The sequence below is a fragment of the Lissotriton vulgaris genome, chromosome 11 (genome assembly GCF_964263255.1).
Source record: "Lissotriton vulgaris chromosome 11, aLisVul1.2, whole genome shotgun sequence".
Taxonomy (NCBI): domain Eukaryota; kingdom Metazoa; phylum Chordata; class Amphibia; order Caudata; family Salamandridae; genus Lissotriton; species Lissotriton vulgaris.
In genome coordinates this window covers 1,108,122,279-1,108,146,548 of record NC_141699.1, presented here as the reverse complement: position 1 = coordinate 1,108,146,548, position 24,270 = coordinate 1,108,122,279, and the positions used below count along the sequence as shown (strand labels likewise).

At 42.3% G+C, this 24,270-nt stretch overlaps 1 protein-coding gene across 1 annotated transcript in view; it reads right to left on the bottom strand.

Moving 5' to 3' along the window:
• LOC147684252 (putative cation-transporting ATPase 13A4) overlaps nucleotides 1-24,270 on the bottom strand; it is a 287,710-nt gene that overhangs the window by 175,999 nt on the left and 87,441 nt on the right. The window contains exons 8-10 of the mRNA XM_086944653.1: nucleotides 21,554-21,626; nucleotides 17,792-17,923; nucleotides 550-720 (exon numbers count right to left, since the gene is read on the bottom strand). Coding sequence (XP_086800779.1) covers nucleotides 550-720; nucleotides 17,792-17,923; nucleotides 21,554-21,626 — 376 coding nt within the window. The remainder of the gene's footprint in view (nucleotides 1-549; nucleotides 721-17,791; nucleotides 17,924-21,553; nucleotides 21,627-24,270) is intronic.

Here is a 24,270-nt window from a genome sequence, read left to right as displayed (position 1 = left end):
TTAATCGGACAGAAATAGTGCTTGTAATGTCTTCCTCCAGTTGAGCACAAACATTTCTTGCACTATTCCCTTTTCACACACACACGGAACATTATGCAGGTAAAGTCACCTTGCATTTTACTTACCACTACAATGCTTTTTGTGTTATTACCAAAGGAATACACCAGGATGTTTCCACACCATAAAAGGACATTGAAAGGGGCTCTTTTATAAATGGCTCTAAGTTTCCAGCTTGTCAAATTTTAAAGGTGATTGGTATTTAGTTTTGTTTTAATAGGGCAGACAATTATTTCTGCTGTAGCCTCAGAAAGAGATTAATTGACTGTCATTTTGCATTATAAGGAATAAAGTACCCCCGAAGCATACATAAAACTGGAATCACAAATCAGCTCAGAGTTCAATAGCCATGAAGGTATGTTAACACATATATACCTACCGTGACAGAGATAAAACCTGCTTTGTTGGCCACCGGACCCTATTGCACAATTTGAATATTTGCAAAAAACTGAAACTAATATCAGAAAGGCAATGCTGATTTAGGATACTTACCAGTTTGCAGAACCACAGCTCTCGCGGGGCCGGAACCAGATGTTTTGCACTGGAGGAGGTTCGTGCCACAGAACAGGATGTGCCTCTTATAATCTTCTCCGATGTACACCTTCCAGTGCATGGAGCTGTCCGCGTCCGGTAATGGCATCTTTGTGACTGGAACGCTCTCCCCTTTAAGGAAAAAGTAGGCTTCTGCATTACTTTCTGTTTATATACCTCAGGCAGAAACAAGACATTCTCAAGAGTGAGTCAATGAAGTGACATTTTAAACACAAGAAATGTCCCTCAGTATTCTAAGATGTTTGCATAATTGTGTTGAGTTCACTTGCTTTAGAAATCACAATATCCCCAGCTATCCAATGATTAAGAAGGGTAAACAAATGAAGACGGAAATGGGCCATTGGTTGTGTGGCCTGCACAAGTAATGTGATCACATTTGCTCTCTACTGGTAACCCAAGCACCTCATTGTAGCGCTTGGCTCTTACCTTGTGATTACATTGCGTAATCACCTCTGACCACCGAAAGGCGTCAAGTTCATCAAACCATATGTCAATCAAATATAACCTTGAATGACAGCACTTATTCCTGGCAACAAAAGCATGTGTACTTTGATCACGAGTGGCTGTTAACAGAATTATTTTAATAAAGCATTCAAGAAAAACATGTATTTCTCAGGAGTGAGTTCATTTTGTTTATTTGAAGCAAGGAAGATGCAATTATAAAACTAGCCTCCAGAGGGCATAACATTTTGATCTCAAACCACATGTAACTAAACTTTGCCCTGCTGTTCAACATGGACATTTCTTTCACAACCCTTAGGACACAGTAATTGCTGCCATAAACTTTTAACCTAGAAAGACCTGCACTACCAGCTGAAGAGCACAAACTCCAACCTTGGGAATGCTTGAAAGTTCTGGGAAAATCCTGGGCTGATCATTCTATTTTGGACTCTGCAAACTTCATAATAGTACTATGTAAAACCTCTGGGAGAGTCTGTGCCACTCCTGCAGCTCCTCCGTACTCTGGAGGCATCCTTGGTGATGGCCCTGCCGTCCTGGGCCACCGAGGGGAGAAAATGGTGCCAACTTGTGGAGCCCCACAGGGCATTAGGATGTGCTCCTTGGGAGCTTAGTGAATATTTTAGGAGGGCTCCCGAGCTGCTATGTGGAAATCCATTGCCTTGCTTTCTTTTTTATTCCGCTGTGCGTTTTTGCGCCGCATGGCCGGTGTTCTATAATGGTGCCCGGTCTCACCCAGGCACCCTGAAGACAGCGACTCATTTGGGTAGCCCTGAAAGCCCACACAGTGCAGCCAGCCCCCAGCTCATCGACCACACTCCCGAGTGCCGAAGTCTTTCCTTGCCTGTCTGCTCCTGCGGAAAGGGCAGTCTTGTTCAATAGCCCCCTGCTCCCCCTCAAACACCGGGCACAGGATCGGGGCTGGCCTGCAACTGATGGGGGGGGGGGGTGAGGGGGTAGTGCTGTGGCATTCCTTATCCTCTTTTGTTGTTGGGGCCAAACTTGGGTTACCAGGGATGACTTCTTGGGGGCACCTTCGTGCTCCCCACATCCCTGCATTGATGAGACCCGACTTAGCTCTGGGGAGGGGGCCCCATTCACACTCTCAGGGAAAAAAAGTAGGTTTCATTCCTTGTGGTGACCGCCCCTGGCCTGCCCTGGGTGGGGTTTGCATCAGCTGTCAACAGGCCTCCACATGCTCCAATCGAGAGGGTGATTAAGGGTCAACCTATTTGCCTGCTGATATTAGGGGCCTCCTTTGGCCATTGTGCATGTTCTTGGGCTAGTTTTCTGCTGGTGGCAAGCCTAGCCGCCTGAAGCACTTTCCTTAGGCATTTGAGGTGGCAAACTTTGCAGGGGAAGGGTTCCCCTGGCTCCCTGCACCAGCCTTTGTCCTTGGTTTCCTCTGGGTCTATTTGCTCCTTGACACAGAAGCCCAGTATTCCCCTCCCCCCAACTTGTCATCCGGGGATTTAAGGGGACTATCTTTCCTGGTCCTGGGGATGCCCCACCGATCCTGGGGTCAACTGAAGTTAGAGAGCTTAATCCAGAGAGTATCAGGTTTTAGGTATTAGGGTTCTTCCTTCCATGTGTCGTCCATGGCTGCCACCACAGTCCCAGTGTCCAGCAGAAAATCACAACCAAGAGAGCTCTCTCTCTTGTGCAAGGTCTTTTAATGGTGGGTGGGTGGTTCCAGTAGTGAGGCACGTCTGGCCTCTACTGGGGTGCCACATCTCTCTGCCCAGGTCACAACCTTCCTGCACAGCCTGCTGGGACATTTAAAAATGAAGTCATCCAGGAGTCACTTGCCACATCTGTTCTGGAGGCCTCAGATACGCCCCTCGCTAACATCACTGCCAGGGCCTTTCCCAGCAAATCTTTAAAGGGAGCGGCCTCCTGTGTTGGCTCCAGAGGTCTGGGCTCCTTCCTTTGTTTAGTGGGAGGGACAGTGACAGCTGATTGATGCAGACCTTTCATCCCCACCCCTTTCCTCCACAGGAGCAGAGTCAAGCACTGTTGATTCCTCCCTTCATGTGGGCAGGCCTTTTTTCCTGCTGTTGGAGAGAAATGTAATCAACTTACATAGCACAGTAGGATGACAAAGGACCTGGGTTGCGATTTTCAGCTGAGCCATAGAAATAGGACATTCCTGGGTGACCCATAAGCTGTGCAGATAGTGTTTTGGAGATTTCAGAATTGATTTTTCCACAAGTGGAGTGGTGTGGCTCACTGGTTAGAGACGGCAGACCCGGAAGCAGAGAACGGCCCGGGACCAGGGTTCAATTCCCGACGCGGCAGGGTCGTGGACCAGGGTCAGCGGACTCAATAATTCTCGCCTCGGTGTCTACTCTAACCAGGGATCACACTCGGCAACTCTGGGCATTAGCTTGCCTCGTCTCTACAACGGCCCCCCACATTCGCCGGGGATGCCTGGTTTCACCTTGGAGATACCCAGTAGGGACCATCCCACAGGGATAGCCAGGACGGGTTCCCCAGCGGTCTACAGCGCCACGACGCCTCAGGGCAGCAGTGCACTTTACAAGACACATTACATGACATAGGTTACACCCCAATTCGAGGGGTCACTGGTCTCTGTAGGCCAAAGGGAAGCAACGCTGCGCTCGAAGGCAGCCCTCCTCATAGGTGTATAATGCAGTGCCAGTGCAGACAAGACAGTAAACCCCACTGACTTTCCCTATGAGGGTACACTAACATTTGAGGCCTAATCCTGGTAAATATCCAATCCTGCAGAGTTCCCTCTGTGCCAGGCTACCGGTGCACAGCGACTGGGCTGCGAGTGACAGGAGTCTCCCATGCACAGCCCTCATGTTTACACAAATGTTCATGTGTAAGCAACCCAGCCAAGTGCCCTTACCCTTGCTGCATTGCAGCAGCCGCATCTTAAAAGATGGACACTGGTGCAGTCCATTGACCAATGAGATTAGCGTGGGTGAGTCACAGGTTAGAAGGCTCCCCCACAGGAAAATGTCGAAAATCAGTTCATCACAAAGCGAAAAATCCTGGCAGAACCCATCATCTCACAAGAGAGAATGAAACTGGCAAAATAAGAGCTAAAGAGAGAGGGACACAGGTAAAGAAACAGAGAACGAGAGCTCAAGACTGACAAATAAAGAGAAAGGAAAAAGAGAGGAAATCAGAATGCGCTAGAAAAATGGAGGGAGAAAGAGTAACGGCGAATGGAAGAAAGGGCAAAGGTAGCGAAGCAAGAAGAAGTTGCAGGAAATCAAGGGAGAAAGCAAAGAATAGAATGAGAAAGTGCAAGGAAGAGCACATGAGAGCAATATTAAATATTGGTGCGCTTTTATTACACCAAATGCATTGATATGAAAAAGCCATTTTCACAAACGTCTCAAGTATTTCACGGGTCTGTGAAATATGGTTTAATTATGAAAATTAGAGGACCCAAACCTGTAGAGCCTTACTGGTGTTAGGGCCACAAGGGGTCGGAGGAGCTTTTTGATTGAATTGTACACCTCGGTAAGAAAAATTTGAAACCCAAGATAATCTTTAATTGTTAATAAAACAGGATCTTTTTTGCAATGGACTTTCCCCGTGTGACTTGGCTAGGTTAGTCTTTAAGCCCAGCTCGCTTATGAACTCATTCCATCTATTAACAAGGCTTTGCAACCCCACACCTATTCTTGAAATTAGTACGCAATCATCCGCATATAATAGTACGGGATATTTCTATGCCCCTCCCTTGGCACATCCACCCACCCTACCTTCAGGCAACTCTCCAAACCATTTATATACAGACAGAAGAGGAAAGGGGCTAGCACACATCCCTGATGCACACCGCTGTTTATTTTAATCAGGATTACAGCTCTAAGTCCGCTTCATGCCTCACTTCACCTGTCTTGTCGGGATGCATCTGTGCTAAAAAGTGAACCAGCGGAGCATCTATGCCCATTCTTTTCTTTTGCTATAATTTCCCTCTCACTGCATAATCAGAGGCCGCTGACTGGTCCATGAAGCCCAAATATAAATTAGTATTTTTTGCCAGGGCCTAATTGCTTATTACCATGTGAAGACTGAGGCATTGCTCTGCAGTTCCCAGCCCTCTTCTAAAACCGTATTGGATGTCCGAAAATTTTGCTTTTTCAGCTATCCATGTTTCAAGGCGGTTGAGTAGGACCCTGCCCATCAGCTTGCAAGTGGCATCAATCAATGATATTGGGATCTACACATACATATATACTATATATATATAATATATATATATATATATATATATATATATCCAAAACTAAGTTGCCAAACAAACAACTGGAGGAGCCCACACAGGAGAAGATTTAGCCATTATTTGAATGAAAACTTGCAGATGAGAAGCACAGGACTTCACGGCATAAATTCAAAAGTCCAGCCTGACGCGTTTCATTTCATCTAACTTCCTCAGAGGCTGCGGACTGCAAACGTGCTCACACACCTGATGCGGGGCACTCCTTAAATTTCTCCCGTACCAGCGCAATGTGGGCGTGGCCGTAAACACGGCATTCTGGTCTTTGTGGTACCCTCGCTCTTCCTTCAGTGAGTTGTTGTGCCCACGTCGCCAAATTTCAAGCAATAAAACCCAAGTGGGGTGCTGTGGAATTCCGTGTTTCTCAAACGTCAAATGGCTGTTTTCATTCCGCTGTCCTGTTCCCTTCATGAAATGATGCCAGCCGGCATCATCTCGGGACTGTCACGAACAGCAGGGCTCCCTCCCCGGCCTTGGCTAGCCGTCATAAATCCAAAACTAAGTTGCCAAACAAACAACTGGAGGAGCCCACACAGGAGAAGATTTGGTCACTGACCATGTCATGAGTGATGTCATATGTGATGTCATCAGCAGTGCATTACACGCGCAAGTTATAGTGAGTCCAACTAACCATAACGTGGGAATTTCAATGGTTTTATGTCAGTAAAATTTCCAGGTAACTATAACTGGTGTGAAACCTATGGTTTTTTCAGTGAATTTAATAGGTTTTTTAAATGCTAATTCCTAACTGTAACTGGTGTGAAACCTGGGGTTTTTTCAGTGAATTTCATAGGTTTTTTTAATGCTAATTCCTAACTAAAAGTCTCACTTTATAAGTAAGACTGTTAGCGCTCTAGTTGTTCTTTAGAACACTCTGGTACATACTATCATTGGGCTATAGTTACGCTACAACTGGCTGATATTTGGGCTACATTTGTATTTTTTTGTCTCTGGTGGCCATCTTTGGGCTACATTGGGCTACATTTGGGCTACATTTGGGCTCTAACATATATATAGCCCAATATATATTTTTTAAAAAGTTAATTTTCTTAAAAACAACTGGAGCATATATCTTGAGACATAGCAAACGCACATCGGGCTACCAGTCCTTACAATTTTTCATTTTTTTTTTTTTTTATTTTTTTTTAATATTTTTTTTTTGTTGCCCTGGAGCGCTCCCGGTGCGCGCCCTGGTGAGCGCCCCAGAAAGCATAGTATTTTGAAGTGCCCCGGTGCGCGAACCGGGAAGCGTCCCGTTAGCGCCAATGTCGCGATCGAAAACAACGTCGCGTAAGCGTGACGTATCGCGTAGCCGCGCGATGTGTCTTATGACGCGCTGCGTAAACGCACGCGGAAGCGCTCCGGGCGCAAGCCCGGAGCGCGTAACGTAAGCGCGCCGGAGCGCGCAGCGTAAGCGCGTCGGGTCATGTGACCTGAAAATAACACTTTTCATTGGTTCAGGATCTTTTTTTCCAAATGATGAAAGCCCCCACCTTTTTTCCTTATTCTACCTTTGTGCTTTGAGAGAGGAAGACCTGCATTTATTTCAGTCGAAAATGGCTACATTAGCTGCAGCTGCTGGATCTTCAGGACCACCACCACCACCACAAGGACCTCCACAACTTCACAGTGGTGGAGATCAAGAACAGGAGGAGGAGGAGGAGGAGAGGAGATTCGTCCCAGAGGACAATATTACCTATAAACCAAAAGAGCACATCATCTGGCAATTTTTTAAAATCCCCAACGACAAAAAAAAGTCAATGCACCTAAGGCAACCTGCTTAATCTGTCATCAGGAGCTGTCAAGGGGGAATCCCAACAAAAAATACTCCTTCGGCAACCACACGATGATCAGACATATGCTTAGAAAGCATCCAAATAACTGTGCTAGGGCAGAGGTCAGGGAACTGGCCAGAAACCCTGTCCAATCTTCTGCCAGCACCTCGCAAACTAATGTTTCCACCCCATCGGGACCAGAAGTTAGGGAGATATGCTCCACCATATAAACCAAATTTTCCAATTTTAAAATTGTTTGTATTTTTTGCGGACAAACAAAATGCTATGGAGAGCAATGCATCACACTTATTAATCGTGCTTGGGATAACCACAAGTGCCCAAGGAAACATTAATTTGTTCCGCTTTTTCTTTTGCTCCTGTTGAGCCCTTTAGAATTCCCTGTTTTTTGTTTCTCCCCTTAAAAAATACAAAAAAAAACAAAAAATGTTCCGAAAAGCCAAAAAAAGATTTTTTTTTTTAAAAAAACAATAAAAAAATATAAAACAACAAAAAGAATTAAAAAAACAGTTTTTAGAACTACCTCCAATTTCTTAAAAAATGCTATTTAACAAAAAAAAAAAAAGTCTGTCATTCTTTTTTTTCCCCATGGTACGCTCCCCTGTGCGCTCGCTGGTGCGCGTACCGGGCGCTCCCCCCGCGCACATCGAAAAAAAAAAAATGTTTTTGCCCCGCAGGGCCCTTTTATGGCCCCCACATCAAACCTAGGGGGTCAGAGGGGGTCTACTCTGCCCCCTTATGGTCATTTCCCCCCTTTATTTTTGCCACCTCTTGTGTCTCGATTTTACCGAGACACAAGATGGCGGCCGCTCCGGACTGTTTTGAATGTTTACAGACACCCGAGAGCCAATCAGCTTTCCGTGCGCAAGTCGCGTGGCGCGCCCGGTGCGCTCCCCGGAGCGCGTACCAGGGCGCTGCTATAGATATATATTTTTTTTTTAACCTAAATTACTCAAAAACCACTGGAGCACATATCTTGAGACATAGCAAAGGCACATCGGCTACCAGTCCCTACAATTTTGCCAAGTTTGGTGGAAATCCATTCAGCCATTCGGGCTAAAAGTGAGGTTGACCGCCCTATGGAAATTAACATGGGGAAAACACGTTTTGGGACCCCCTTTTATCTCAGGCCCCGCTTGACGAATCCCCCCCAAACTTTCAGGGAAGGACCGGTGCGCCGCGAGGCCATTTTGAGGAAATTTTCAGGCATATTCGTCAACCAGCGCCAAAGTTATTCCAAATAGAATTTTGAGATTTAACATTGAAAAAAATCCTAACTATAACTACCTACTGGCGACCGCCAGTAGTGTGTATATATATATATATATATATATATATATATATATATATATATATATATATATATATTACCTACTGGCGATAGCCAGTAGGTATATATAGTTAGGACCTAGCTACCATAGGAAATCCGCAACATTCTATTGGGAATGACTTTGGCGCCGGTTGAGGAATTGGAGTGTAATTTTCCAAAATTTAGGCCAGCTCTGCTCCGCTTCTTCCCTGGAAGTTTCGGGGGGATTCATCATGCGGGGGCCGAGAAAAAAAGGGGGGTCCCAAAACGTGTTTTCCCCATGTTAATTTCCATAGGACGGATAGACAAGGCTACAGCCCGAACCGCTGAATGGAATTACACCAAACTTTGCAAAATTGTAGGGACTGGTACGCAGAAGTGCCTTTTCTATATTTGGTGAAAATTGCTCCAGTGGTTTTTATGAAAATTAACTTCAAAAACACATATATGTCTGGGCAGAGCCTAACCACAAATCTCATCGTGAGATCTGATTGGCTGTTAGCACTTCATCCAAGAAGTGTTGGCAGCCATCTTGGGACCATTATACATGATAGCACCTCATTAAAAAGCATTACAGTTAATAGTTACATTATAAATCATTTGTTGATGGTACCATACTCATTTTAGGAATTGTGGTGTGTTCTAAGGTGATTTTACCATGTGAAAAAGCCTTCTGCTGGGATATCATGAATCATGTTTGAAAGAAAACTTATCTCATGCTTTTCCCACAGTGGTTTGGAAGGGGATCTATAGGCTAAACTGAAGGCATATTTTCTGTAAATTCACATTATCTTTCTCAGTCATGTGGGAAAAGTCTGACATTCTCAGTAAAACATGTACATACAACAAGGACAGAGACTGTCAGTTGATTCCTTTGTGTTCTACTGCAGCCTCCTAGAGTGTTCTAAAAAACAACTAGAGCGCTAACAGTCCTACTTATTACAAAGGTATGGCACACCTGAAGCCATCTTGATTGGAATAAAGTGGTAAGTCTGAAGACATTTAATTTAAAAATGAGGGGGCTCATTTTGCCATAGAAAGTATGATTAGTGCTTCAGAAAGAAAAATGAGGGCACATTTTGAGTGACTTCTCAAATCCTCTTCTATTTCATAAAAAAAATGCTGACAAGAAGTCTCCCAAGATGGCCACCAGAGACAAAAGAGCCCAAATGTAGCCCAAATATCACCCAGATGTAGCCCAAGTATAGCCCAATGACAGAATCTCCCAGAGTGTTCTAAAGAACAACTCGAGCGCTAACAGTCTTACTTATGACAAAAGTATGGCACACCAGAAGCAATCTTGATTGGAATGAAGTAAGTCTGAAAACATTTAATTTAAAAAATGAGGGGTCTCATTTTGCCATACAAAGTATGATTAGTGCTTCAGAAAGAAAAATTAGGGCACATTTTGAGTGACTTCTCCAATCCTCTTCTATTTCATTAAAAAAATTCTGACATGCAGACTGAAACATGCACTTTGAATACCAGCAGCAGACGTCCCTGGTGAGCAGTAGCTTTACTACAGTGATCTAATGAGCAACTAGAGTGCTAACATTCAGAATTTATGGCCAATGTGTGACACATCTGAATGCCTTCTTGATGGAAACAAAGTAAACAAGCATTGAAAATGAAATAGATCTCGCCCTCGTTTAAGTTAAAGCTAAAGCCATTCTGTTTGTAATGAGGTGGCTTTTTAGCTTTGCTTTTATTAGTGTTTTTAAAACTTTCATGTAAATAACATGCACATGTATGCATATATGTATGCATGCATTTATATTTGTATTTATATAGATATGTAGATTATATATGTTTATATATGTATGTATATGTATATGTACACATACATATATAAATGCATATGCATATATATGCATATATATGTGTATATGTGTGTGTAGAGATAGGTAGAGAGGTAGAGGTGTAGAGGTAGAGGTGTAGAGGTAGAGAGGTAGAGACTAGTAGAGAGAGGTAGAGAGAAGTAGAGTGAGTAATAGAGAGTAGAGTGAGTAGTAGAAAGTAGTAGAGAGCAGTAGAGAGAGTAGCAGAAAGGGAGTAGTAGAGAGTAGTAGAGTGAATAGTAGAGTGAGTAGTAGAGAGTAGTAGAGAGTGAGTAGTAGTGAGTAGTAGAGAGTGAGTAGTAGAGAGAGAATAGTAGAGTAGTAGAGAGTGAGTAGTAGAGTGAGTAGTAGAGAGTGAGTAGTAGAGAGTAGTAGAGAGTAAGTAGAGAGCAGTAGAGAGTGAGTAGTAGAGAGTGAGTAGTAGAGAGTGAGTAGTAGAGAGTGAGTAGTAGAGAGTGAGTAGTAGAGAGTGAGTAGCAGAGAGTAGTAAAGAGTGAGTAGTAGAGAGCAGTAGAGTGAGTAGTAGAGAGTGAGTAGCAGAGAGAGAGAATAGTAGAGAGTAGTAGAGAGAGTAGTAGAGAGAGTAGAAGAGAGAGTAGTAGAGAGTAGTAGAGAGTAGTAGAGAGTAGTAGAGAGTGAGTAGTAGAGAGTGAGTAGTAGAGAGTGAGTAGTAGAGAGTGAGTAGTAGAGAGAGAGTAGTAGAGAGAGAGTAGTAGAGAGAGAGTAGTAGAGAGTAGAGAGTAGTAGAGAGTGAGTAGTAGAGAGTAGTAGATAGTGAGTAGTAGGGAGTGAGTATTAGAGAGTAGTGGAGTAGTAGAGAGTAAGTATTAGAGAGTAGTGGAGAATATTCCAAAGTTTGGCACAGCACCACTTGCACAATGATTCCAATCAAATCATATCACTTAGAGTCCTTATTGAAGCGCTGAATCTTGGTGTTAGACCTGTCTGCCTTTGGGTAGTCCCTACAATTTATTATTTATTTTGTCCACTTTTTGCCCCTCATACCTCTTAATTTTTATGTCCACTGGATACTTTTGTGGTGTTGGAATGGGGGATAGATGCTCTTTTTGCCCTCATAGTTTTTTTACCTCAGGCCCAGGAGCCTTTTCTGACTAGGATTCACCCAGACCTACAAAATGGTGGACAGAGACTGCCATAACTGCCAACCTCTGAGGAAGTCCCATAGGGTAATACAGAGACCTTCCAGAACCTTCTGGACTTTACTGGACCTCTAGAGGGAAACTTATATAAGGCAGGATGCGAGGCAGCCATTTTGTGTTGACCAGTGATTACTAGAGAGTGGAACTGGCGAGGAGGGAGGCGACTCAGAGGGAGAGGACAGCGCTAGTCCAGGAGCGGAATTGACCTGTGGGCAGACTGTACTCCTGTATTGACCTGTACCCATCCGTGTTGACCAAACCCTACCAGGGTAGCCACTTCTAAAGTCCTTGTATGACCTCTCCAGGACATATTGAAGTCCCTGAGGTCACTGAGAAGAATCACGCCTGTAAGAAGGGGTGAACCCCAGCCTGAAGGATCGCTCTATTTACTGCAGCGCTGGGAGTTTTCTTCCCCTAAAGCATCAAAGGAGCCAGCGCGTCCTTCTTTAAGGTCTCACCGTGAACCGGAGCCTGGCGTGCCCAGCTGACAGTTCTGCGTGAGGGTGCGGGCTCTGACCGGCACCGACTTCCCCTGGAAGCTGGTGAAGTGCAGGAGGGTGTCCGCGGAAGTGAAGCAGTGTCGGAAGAGGCGGATCAAGAGAGGCGGGACCCCGGCGTGTGGAGATAGCGACGAGGGAGCAGCCAGGCGAGAGCGTCGAAAGAAGTGCAGCCGCGACGTCTCCTGCGCATGCCCAGCAGTCCGAAGAAGAATCGCCAGGGGTAGTATCCCAGCGTCGGCAGTTGCGCAGACCTAGAGGTGCCGTTCCCTGAGGAGGGTATCGGGCGGTGAAGTCTGCGGGCATCGACTACCCCGAGGGAGTAGCTTCCCGACCCGAGGCTGAGGCGGCAGGAAACCGGAGGGCTGACAAGCGCCTTCTGACCCCAGGTATCGGCGTCTCAGCAACTTACCCGGCAAACCGCATCTGTGTCAAGTAAGCCGGGGCCGCATTACTGGAGGGAGGTGGGGTCCGTCACGAGGAGTGTGACGAAACGCCGAAGGAGATCGGAAATCACTCCTCAGGCAGCGAACTGACTCCCGCGTAGGAGTATTGTGGAAAACTCCTTGCCCTTGGTGTCTGGGGGTCTCTCTGCCTAAACTAGGCTAACTTCTAACGTTTACCTAGCCCAGATTCCCAGGAAGACAAGGGCCGACCTGGGGGTAGAGAAAGAGTGTAGGAGCGGCAACTGTCCTGGAAACACAGCGCTCTATGAAAGGGATTATATAACCTAAAGAAGGTTTAGGGACAAGTTGAAGTAACCCAGAATCAAAGGGAGTAACTACCAATCTTCCCCTTTCTTTTGGTTTGCTCATAATAGAACAAGTACATTATAACACCAAAGCTGTAGTTGTAAGCTGAAATGTCTTGTATGAAATATCTTTGAGACTGTAGTGGTAAAGTTCAGCTTTTTGGTTTTGTAAAAGAGCTTGTCAATTACAGAAACTCGATCTAGAGCTGGAGTGTGTAGAAAATCTATTTAAACTACAGGAGCATAACCTAAAGTGATTGCTAATGTCTTGGCTATGTAATGAAAAGTAATAATGACATGTGAGATTATTTGATGAATTGAAGTCTGATAATAAGTCATCAAACCAACAAAGAGTTTTATAAAACAGCTCATATTTTTCTAATCTTGGTGTAGTGTCCTTATTTTTGAGTGGATGGGTGTTTGGTTACTGATGAGTGAGAGGCAAACTTAGCACCTGTTCCTTGGAGTTAGGCCTTCCCTCTTAGTGCCAAGCTACCTTATGTGACTTGGGATTCCCTAGGTCAAACACTTGGTGTATATTCAAATGCTTTTATTTTCCTTAAGTTTATGTACCACAGCCAGCCGAAGCGTTTCGTTCTGTACAACAGAACTTCTTCAGGACGTTCTTATTTCCTTCAAGTTATGTCGGTATCCTGTTGTCATATAACTAGATATTTCTTCCAAATGTTAGACGAGACGTGAGTACATTCTTATTCAAAGTGACTAGATATCAATTTTACCGCACACAATTCGGGCAGACTTGAGTAATTTATAGCATCGTCAAAGTCAGTCTTTCAAAAATTCCAAAGTATAGGACATGATAATCCAAATGTTTCTCAAGAAAAGTCATTTTCAATCGATCGAAATATCGGTGTTTGGGGAGATATGACCCAGGGACCCCAAGAATGCAAGGGGAATTAGTCCCCCCTCTGCAAACGCGCCAGTGGCCTGCGTTGCAGAGAGGTGTATAAAGGGGCATAGCCTCATTATACATCTGTGCAATGCAGCCCCCTGGCGCATACTGGAGGTTCCAGGTGGGCTTGTTGGCCCCAGGGACCCCCAGTATGCACGGGGAATTAGTTCCCCCTCTTCAAACATGCAGGGGGCTGCGTTGCAGAGAGGTGTAAAAAAGGGTGTGGCCTCATTACACCTCTCTGGAATGCAGCCCCCTGGCGCATACTGGAGGATCCTGGTGGGCTAGTTGGCCCCCAGGGACCCCCAGTATGCAAGGGGAATTAGTTCCCCCTCTGCAAATGCGCCAGGGGGCTGCATTGCAGACAGGTGTACCAAGGGGCATAGCCTCATTACACCTCTGCAATGCAGCCCCCTGGAGCATACTGGAGGTTCCAGGTGGGCTACTTGGCCCCCAGGGGCCCCCAGTATGCAAGGGGAATTAGTTCCCCCTCTTCAAACATGCACGGGGCTGCGTTGCAGAGAGGTGTAAAAAGGGGCGTGGCTTCATTACACCTCTCTGCAATGCAGTTCACAGGCGCATACTGGAGATTCCTGGTGGGCTTTCAGGTCTTATATAGTTAGGAATTAGCATTAAAAAAACCTTTGAAATTCACTGAAAAAAACATAGGTTTCAGGCCTTATATAGTTAGGAATTAGCATTTTAAAAACCTTTGAAATTCACTGAAAAAACTATAAGTTTTAGGGGTGTTATAGTTAGCTGGACATTTCACTCATACAAAACCATTGAAATTGCTCCTATATAGTTAGTTGTACTAACTACATTTCGCGCACCCGCAATTCACTGCTGATGTCACATATTACATCATTCATGACATGGTCAGTGACATCACTGATGGCATCTCAAATGACATCACTGATGACATCATCCATGTGACAATCACATACACCTTTTCATACACTCGTAAAATCTTTCACTCTTTGTAAAATACAGAGTATCATATTTGAATCCATTGTTACAGCAATACAAGTATCTAAAAACCCACTCAGTGATTCATAGATGTATACACACCTCTAATCACTTACCTGTAGATTCACTCATACATGCTGTCAATGAACAATAGAACACTATCAAAAATACTTACACACCTAAATCGACATTACACACCAGCACACATCCTATTCACATATGAAGTCATCCTACTCACTTATACAAACAATGGATCATACTTACATATTTACTTAGCTACACACTTATGAAAATACAACTTCATCTATTCATTTAGATAGTAAGTCATACTTAGTGAATTATAAAATCATTATTACAAGTATAAAGTTATCCATACAGTCGCTCACACAATCATAAAGTCTTATGTATACTTTTTTATATACAACAACTGACACATACACTGCCTTTTATTTTTCTAGTTTGTTGGACATGTACCATTGAGAAATATATTTGCTCATCACCACACCCATAAAGATATTCACTCACCCAAACAACTGTTAGAACATGTAGTTGTAACTTCATATATCTAGTGAATCAAATATTCACACATCTTTGGGCAGTCACACACCCCCCACCGAACCACACACACATTCACTCTCCCATACAAATACTCAGTTAGCTAATCAATAACTAATATAGACTTTCACATAGCTAGTAACCAACTGGAGAACCAATTTACACAACAACTGACAAAGTGATACAGATATTCCCACAGTTTAGTCACTAAAACAGTCAATTACACTGCTACTGAATCCTCCATCCAAATATTTATTTTTATATATCCACTCATTCTTCAATGCAAATTGATTATATATATATATATATATATATATATATATATATATATATATATATAATGCATATTTAAATAACGAAGCAAACCACATTCACTGGATGATGTCATCAGTGATGTTATTTGAGAGGTCATCAGTGATGTCACTGACCAGGTCATGAATGATGTAATATGTGACATCATCAGCAGTGGATTGCGGGTACGCGAAATATAGTTAGTACAACTAACTATATAGTAGAAATTTCAATGGTTTTGTATGAGTGAAATGTCCAGCTAACTATAACACCCCTAAAACTTCTAGTTTTTTTAGTGAATTTTAAAGGTTTTTTACATGCTAATTCCTAACTACATAGGGCCTGAAACCTATGGTTTTTTCAGTGTATATATATATATATGTGATCAAGGCCGTTTTTGGACGGCCGAAACGCGTCATGCCGATGGCGAGGGAAAAATAAAGCCACTTTTGATATAACGACTTGGTGTTGTGGAGATCTGTACCTGAGGGACGTGTGGGGAGCCACTTCGCAGGACCTTGTTTCTATATATATATATATATATATATATATATATATATATATATATATATATATATATATATATATATATATATATATATATACACATACACACTTTCCTGCCTCCCTCCCTCCCCGGTGCAACAGCTCTGGGCAAGTGCAAATTTGCACAACTCCTTCTGTGAGCTTCCCCAAAGGATTTGCACTCCACCTTTTATACACTTAAAAGCTGCCTGACACAGCATCATGTTCCTTCCCGTAACTGTTCTTGTGGTGTTCAGTGTTTTCAATAACCCAAGATCATCCTACCATCTGCACCTTGCATATTTCTCCCAGGGCCTCCTTGTGCAGTCAGGCTACTCTCAGGCTTCTTTAGATCAGCATAACCTCAACGATATTTCTCCCCTGATCCACATGCCTTGGCTTGGTACAGTAAACACATCACATATAGTTTTGTGTATAAGGAATGACAAAAGAGCATCACAAGATTATCTACAAACTCAGTGTGGTGCGTGGGTTTTCTGCATACCTTTACACTCATCCACACTACCTAAGCTAGTTAACCCTCTGGCATCACAATGTCTTCCGCACACTATTCCGTATGCACTGCACAATCAGGAAAATGCTTCAGCTCTCTTGAGGAGAACAAGTTACTACTGCGTTCTGGCACCTTCAGTCACATTCACAAATGTGGCTTGTTGTAGCATGCGTTTACTTTTGGAGATTGAATGGTTTATGTATCCAACTTTGGCAGTTTATTTGTGCTGCAAGGATGTCAGAGCAAAGAGTTCATTTGTTTCAGATCCATGTATTTACAAACATCAGTATAAGTGCACCGTGCTTACACCAATATGCAGTGTGGCATGCCTGACCACCTGTGGACACCCTTATTCAAATGCAGAAAATGTGTCATTGTTATTGTTGCCTCATCTCCATTCCTAGATTTCCAAATAAATAGTTGGCCTTCAAGTATCACTACACCAACAGGAAAATCATCTAGGACTCCGGGTAATGGTGGCTAGCTTTTACGCATTTATTTTTATCTTTTGGATAACATCTCTTTGCCACAAGCTCCTGATGATCAATTGCAAAAGGTTTCTTCTAAACTCATATGTGGGTCTGTGGGCTAGTTGAGGATTAACCACTAACCTGCTATGGAAATATATGTTCTTAAAACCAGTTACTCATGGATATTGCTTTCAATTGGTATTTAGGTCTAGGTTTTGACAGAACAGATACCAAACAGGGTTCTTTCTTACAATAAACACAGAGTAGGCTTTGGGGCCACCTCTTTCACTCATGGGATTCTTTGACCAGCCTCTGTAAGCCATTGGCTTGAGACTCTGTCAATCTCATTGTGGGTCAGCCCAGAGGAGTATTCATCTGTTACTCAATGACATTGGTTGTTTGGGAGGTATCCCTCCAACTCAACTCCAATGCAAGTTCTTAATTGCATGAGGGACTACTTTGAAACTATAAGCCTGTGTCCACACCAGCTGGCTCCATCTCCCCTGTCCTCTTAACACATTCAACCTATTAGCTTGTTTAGAACTAGCAGGGTTACCTTTTATTTGTTTTACTGGTTATAAACCGAAAGCCTTAGTCCAAAGGTGAATCAGTGGAAACCATTTGTAAATGTTTATTTAGATTTTAGAGCAGGGATTGTACTTGAGCAACTCTTTGCAAAGGCTCCTGACGAGCCCCATCAAACAAGGCAGGACACCCCAAGCACAAGCAGGTGCACTAGCAGGGGAAGAGGGTGATTCTCACCTTGTAACCCATTTAATTGGCATAGGAAGGATGAGAAAATATGATAGCAATAGCTAGTGATCAGAAACCCAAAGAAAACTAGCTGTACCACAGAAGAAGATATACATAGAGTTCATACCTGTGAGCATGCCTTCATCTACAATGCAACTCCCATTGATGAGTACAGCATCACATGGCAAATAAAGCTTGTTTCCAGTCAAAATAATCACATCTCCGGGGACTAAATTATGAGATTCCACCTCTTTGTACTCTACAAAATAAGAAATATTGTTTATACATTCCTGTTATTATGGGTAGTTGATAACATGGTGCTGTGCCTTTGCAGCTTTTAAGTAAATAACTTAGGTAAACAATTTGACCTCTTAAAAGATGAAAAGTAAAACATTTCAATAATAATTCTGTTAGAAAACATGTTTCTCAATGATCAGATCCAAGAAGAGGGACTTTAATGGAGTAAGGATGTCAGAAAGACAGAAAAAAATGGTTAGTAGGAAAAGAAGCTCACAGTTTCCATAACTTACATTAGGGCTAGGCGAATAATAACATTTGTGTTTGAAAATGAAAAACTGAAAATCAGTGTAGAAGTCTGAAATGTATCTATTTTACCAGTTTGTGAAGTAGGTTTGGGTGTATTTAGATGCTTGAATGGCAAACCATTATTTTTTGCAAATTGATTCATTTTGTAGCAAATAGTTTTGTAAGAATAATTTGTTATTAAAGAATAATATTGACTGTTATATTTGTGAAACCTGCTTACAGAAAATCAGCATTGTTCTTACAATGGTTAACTATTTTTCAAGACAAGCTTACCTAGACAATGAATTAAGGTCCAGAGTTAATATACAATATTTATGCAAATTGTATGGATGTTTCTATTTTTCATACCAAAGATGCAGTTTGAGGGTCTTAAGTGTGGGATTTGTAATGATCATTTGGAAATAGGGCCCATTTAGAGTTTGGATACTTAATGCTGAACGTGATGAAAAAAAAACAACACAGAAATTCACTGAAACAGAAGGATAAAGTGGTTGTCATAGTTAGGTATGGTAATACGATATTCGCTTATTTTAATAAAATTCCCAGATAGTTGGTGAAATAAACAAAAAGGTTGAGTAACATAATAGTTAGGTGTTGAAATGAAATAAGAACTAACTTTTACAAACAAAGAAACACACTGAAATTCACCAGTTATACTTAAGTGAGATAACTACAACTTGCACCCCGGTCATGCACTGTTTTTGAGCCAACATATTACATCATTCATGTTAAATGACATCAAATATGACATGATGGATGATATCTCAAATGACTTCATTGATGACATCCATCATACCGCAATTCAAATTACTCCATAAACCTTTACATCATTTAAAAGAAGAAAGTGATTAGTAAAGGGCCCATAGTCACATATGGCATAGAGAGAGATTGTGTGTACATCCATGGGTGCATAGAATGGAAGTAGTATAAGCCCTGGAGGAGATGGTGGTTATGAATGTTGAAAGTTATTTGGTGCACTGTTTACAGACTAGTAAAGAGTGTGTTTCAAGTAGTACTCTATGTTAAACAATGTAAAGGCTGAGCTCACCTAATGTGGGTAGCAGAAGCATATTTCAAAGTAGGTTTTCATTTTTGTTTTACTTTGTTTTAATGTTTATTTAGCTTCATTTTGATTTTCCATTCAGTGTTGATGTGGTAGTACTCCTTGTATTACTCATGAAAGCTCTGAGCTGGTCTTAAACAGGATGATATACCAGCTGCCACATTGTCAATCATTATTTGAGTGTGGTCACTACACATACAGGTGATGCTGAAATAGGGGCCCAGTCCTGCATTCTTTCTGGGGGCTGCCCTGGAGGTAGATTACCCCTGGTGGGCGTCTCTTGCAGAAAGAGTATACCCGAGACTTGCCCTGTAGATAGATTCTCCCGGGGGGGCCTGCCCTCCAGATAGATTATGCATTGAGCCTGCCCTGCCACTAGATTATCCCTGCCCCTGCCCTATATTAAAATATGCTTTGCCTAAAGTTCCACCTCATCCCAGCGGTGCACTACTCCTTCTGTGGTATTTTTAACTGATCGAAATGTGAGTTCTTCCAGTGCATTTTAAACTCTAGTGGCAATCACTACAAGTGTCATTTGACAGTGTGACAAGTATGCAAGTGTTAATGCATGTTTTTTAATATAGCTCAGCAGGTGAGTAGCTTACCGCTGATGGTATTTCTTTAATAATCATTGTCCTTATATCTTAGACATTTGGGGAGTTCAACAGCAGGAATCGAGGGGGCGGTGAGGCTGCCAACATGTCACTCATTTTAAGTTTGAAAAGCTTTCTTGAATTAGCTACAACAACTGGTTAAATTCATAATAAATTAACAAGACATTTCCAGATTCAAATACCCAATATTGACAAAATTTCACAAGTCCTCACAAATAATAATTACCAATTAATAAAATAAGCAATTTACTGTCCACCCTTGTAACCAGCCAAACTGTGGAAAATGCCACTATTAAAGTATTTAGAGTAAGGGAAAGAGGGCAGCAAAGAAAAACACTAAAGAAAACCCAGAATACTTAGAAGGTAAAGATGCCTACACAAACAGTAAAATGCAGTATAATTTAATCTAAATTCTGACATATCTAGAACTATGAACAGCCCAACAAAGAAATCCAGAACATTAAAACAATGTTGGCGCTACCTGTAACAAAAAGAAAATTGCTGCATATACGTAATGAGCAATTTTGTTTGAACGACTTCATTGGAGATTACATAAGTATCATTATAATTAGAATATCTCAGTCTATATTTATAGCAAATGTAATCCCACCAAGTACTAAAGCATGGATAGAAACTCAGTCTAAATATTCGCTCCAAGTCTAGGAAGTAAAGCTTGGTGGGAAGGAGGTAATCATTGTGAGGTCATATCTCGGTTTAAAGAATACCTAAATGACTTGCAATAATCCAGTTATGGGCAGCTCCCTTTGTGATAAACCTTCTACAGGATCCAGGAACCACATTTTAAAGATTGATTTATTACGTCCTTCTGTGAACCACGGTCTGACCGCGAACACTATCATGAAAGTGTGTATGTGGGCGTGACCACTCCACAGTGAGGAGGTAGGGTAAGATTGGATCTCCATTATCTTTGTGCCACGTGCCCTAGAATTGGAATTGCACCTTGAGGTGTGGGACACATTTGTTATAGACTCAGCCATAATAGTCAAATATATTTTTAATGGAATTACAGCAAGTGGTTTGTACAATGAACTCAAAAATTAAGATGGGAAAAGCACCCCTCTGTTTAGAGATAAGGTTTGTATCAGTTGGATTTTGGGCTGTCATTGAAGTCTGATGATATAGTCTGCGTTTTGCATGTTATTTGTATTTGTTTAGCACACAAGGACACGGGGTATCCTACTGGTGCTAGACAAGAAAATCAAACTAAGGGGATACAAAGAGGTTTTGTAAGAGAATAGTCCTACCTAGGGTTTTAACTGGTTCCTGAAGGTGAGCAAATTAGATGACTTCTAATGTAGAGTAACCTAGATTCCATTTAATCCCCCAATGAGCAAAGGATTTCCTGCCTTGATGTGCTTTCTTAATCTTAGGAACATTGAAAACATGGCCTGAGGATGAGGTAGGGTCTAGCAGAAATATATAAGGAGAAGAACGGAAATTGGACCAATGGAACATAAGTCCTTAAAACAGATGCAAAAAAAGTATTACAAACTTTTTTTAAATGTATGCGTTTCCCACTCCATGCTATTTGTTTTTGGCAACTGATGACTCATGCCAAATAAGTCCTCTGCCCCTCGAAGGGCTTTGGATTCTGAACCTTCCAATATTATGGCACAACCTCTTGGAACAATTACAACAAACTCACCTCCAGTTTTCAGACCGACAGTGACCATGACATTATTGTTTGCCGCAACCAATTTATGCAGGTTAACGGATTGCTGTTAGAAAGGAGAAAAGAGATGCACATGTCACTATGAGCACACATAATTCACACTTTGACATTCTAGATAGATTCATAATTTCTTTCTAACACTGGACTTAGAATTGCATTCTGAAGGGAGGCATTGGTGCTCCTCTAACACCCATAAGAATCCCTGCAGTCCTTGAAAGTGATTCAACACCTCATAGGTGGATCCTGTGCATCACCTAACTAGAAGTCAACAATCTTGTTAAATAATACAAGAAAAATGTTTCAACCTTAACTCACCTTTCCAGAGGTTCAGGGTTGAGGACACTCAATAATACCTAAATATCTCATTATCTGTTGTCAAGACTTAGAGGTTGGATCTGTGACTGAAGAGCATTCAGTAATGTGTTCATACCACAAGAAGACCTCGCCGCACCCACACCATTTTAAAATAACCTCTCAGGTTGGATATGGTGGGAGAGGGACCCCCAGAGTTTTGTAAAGTTTGGCAACTGATTTGGCTAAAGGGGCTGATAAGTGAATGAGTTATTCCACTGTATGCATCTACCCTGGGTGTTGATTCGTCAAAATACTAGGGGTAGTGGAAATTATTTTGCCTGCTCTTTCACTGCTGATGACATTACAGGATGTGACATCACAAGACTTATTTCCCCTGGTTACCACAGGAAATGATGTCAAATGACCATGCACTTGTGCACACTAAAGTAAAGGCAATTACAAGATCAATAAAACCAAGAGAACCTTATGAAAGCTCATACAACTCTATTTTAGGTTGCAACCGCATGTCAATTAATGGGATGCCAGACTATGCTCCAGGTCAGCCATCATACACACCAGACCAACAATTGTATTCATAAGTACAACTACATATAACCGGTTATAGCCTGCAATGCCTAGGCACAGTCATATATTCATGCATTAATTCAAATGACCAAACAGGTTGAAATGCTCATGCCAAGGCCTAACCCAGGGTGTCCCAGCAAGAGAACAGAGCTACCTCTTATGGTGCCCAGATCTCGCAGACTTTGGACAGCAAATGTATCGATAATGTCAAGCAGATTTTGGAGACTTCAGACAACATTATTCCCTAGGTTAAACATATGCTTCATGCTGAGGTTTGGGTCGCAGACCTGGTCCTTTGGTAACCAAATTTTACTATCTCAGGTATTATAATAATAGATATATACCCTAGGAAAATTAGATATTAGACACTCTGGTGTCGGGTTGCAGAGTTTTACACCGGATAACACAGATTTTAAACGCGGACAATAGTAGGTAGGTTTGGGTAACACTGGCTAACAACATCAGTTCCACTTTCTCAATGTTCAGTCTTTCCTAATTCACAGGTTAGAAACAGACTGCCAAGGGTGAATCTCCTCTTAGTAAGAGAATAGGATACATTAATGTTTTCTCTTGTGCCTCGTATTTTAATGTTCTACATGTGTAGGATTACCAATGGTTTATTCACTCCAGGAGCAGAAAAATTATGTTTTCCTATTCAATAAATAGTGCTTGTTAACAAATATTTAATGAATGATTACATTGTTATGTACAGCAGTCAAGTATTCACAATTCTGCAATTTGAAAAAAGAATGACCAATTCTGAAATGAAACAATGAGCCCTTTTTCATTTTAAAATTAGCTCAAATTTGTGTCAATGTCTTACCCACTTATTTCAATTTGATTTCAGTCATAACTAAATACCATATTACAACAGTACTTTATATGAATACTTTGCTAATGACAACCAAGGCACTTATTTAAGCACTTTTCTCCCCACCTGGAGAGTGGGTGCATATATGGACACTGAAGTTATGCATGCTCTCAATCATTTTCAAGGGGAATACAGGTCCTCTGACTCCCAACCATGCAGTATTCAGGGACATTAGGTTGTTGAGATGTAGGCAGGGACACGGATCAGATCAAATAGACACACATACTTAAGGCCTGTTGGTGTTAAGCTCCTGCTACCTTGGAGGCCAGATGTCACAAGGACAGTGGCTTGACCTAGAAAGGGTAATCCAGGGGTGTCACCTGCTACCCTTGGTGACCCCCAGTGAATGTCTCTTGCAGTACCTAAACTCTTCCAGTACTAGAACACAAACATAGCTCGGCCATACTACCGCTTATGGACATGCAGCACCCACCCACTGTTCCACCAGTACTTGGGGGCACTAGCAGGTGCACAGTGCAACTCCATCCTGGCCTCCAGCACTCTACCATGTGCCATTACTTCTTGGACCCACAAACATATACAAACCTGGCCTGGAGCACCTTCCTAATGCTCTTACATCACACCCCCCCCAGTGTTGGAAAGGCCTTTCAGGCAGTCTGGTGCTGTCAGATGGGCACGCTTGGAGAGCCAGTAAATGGGCCTTTTTTTGTCTTGTAACTGTTACAATCTCAACTTGTGCTGCCTTGAGCAGCAGCTTTTTTCTGCAACGCAGGAGCATTTTACGGATCACTGACAACATCGACAGTCAAAATATCGAGAGGACAAAATATCGAAGCAAAAATATCGACTGCAAAAATATCGACTTCCTATCTTCAAACAGGTAAGTACAAAAATATCGACTCCAAAATATCGAGTGTAAAAAATATAGACTGTCAAAATATCGATTTTTTTAAATGTCTTAAAAGTAAATTAAAAGTAA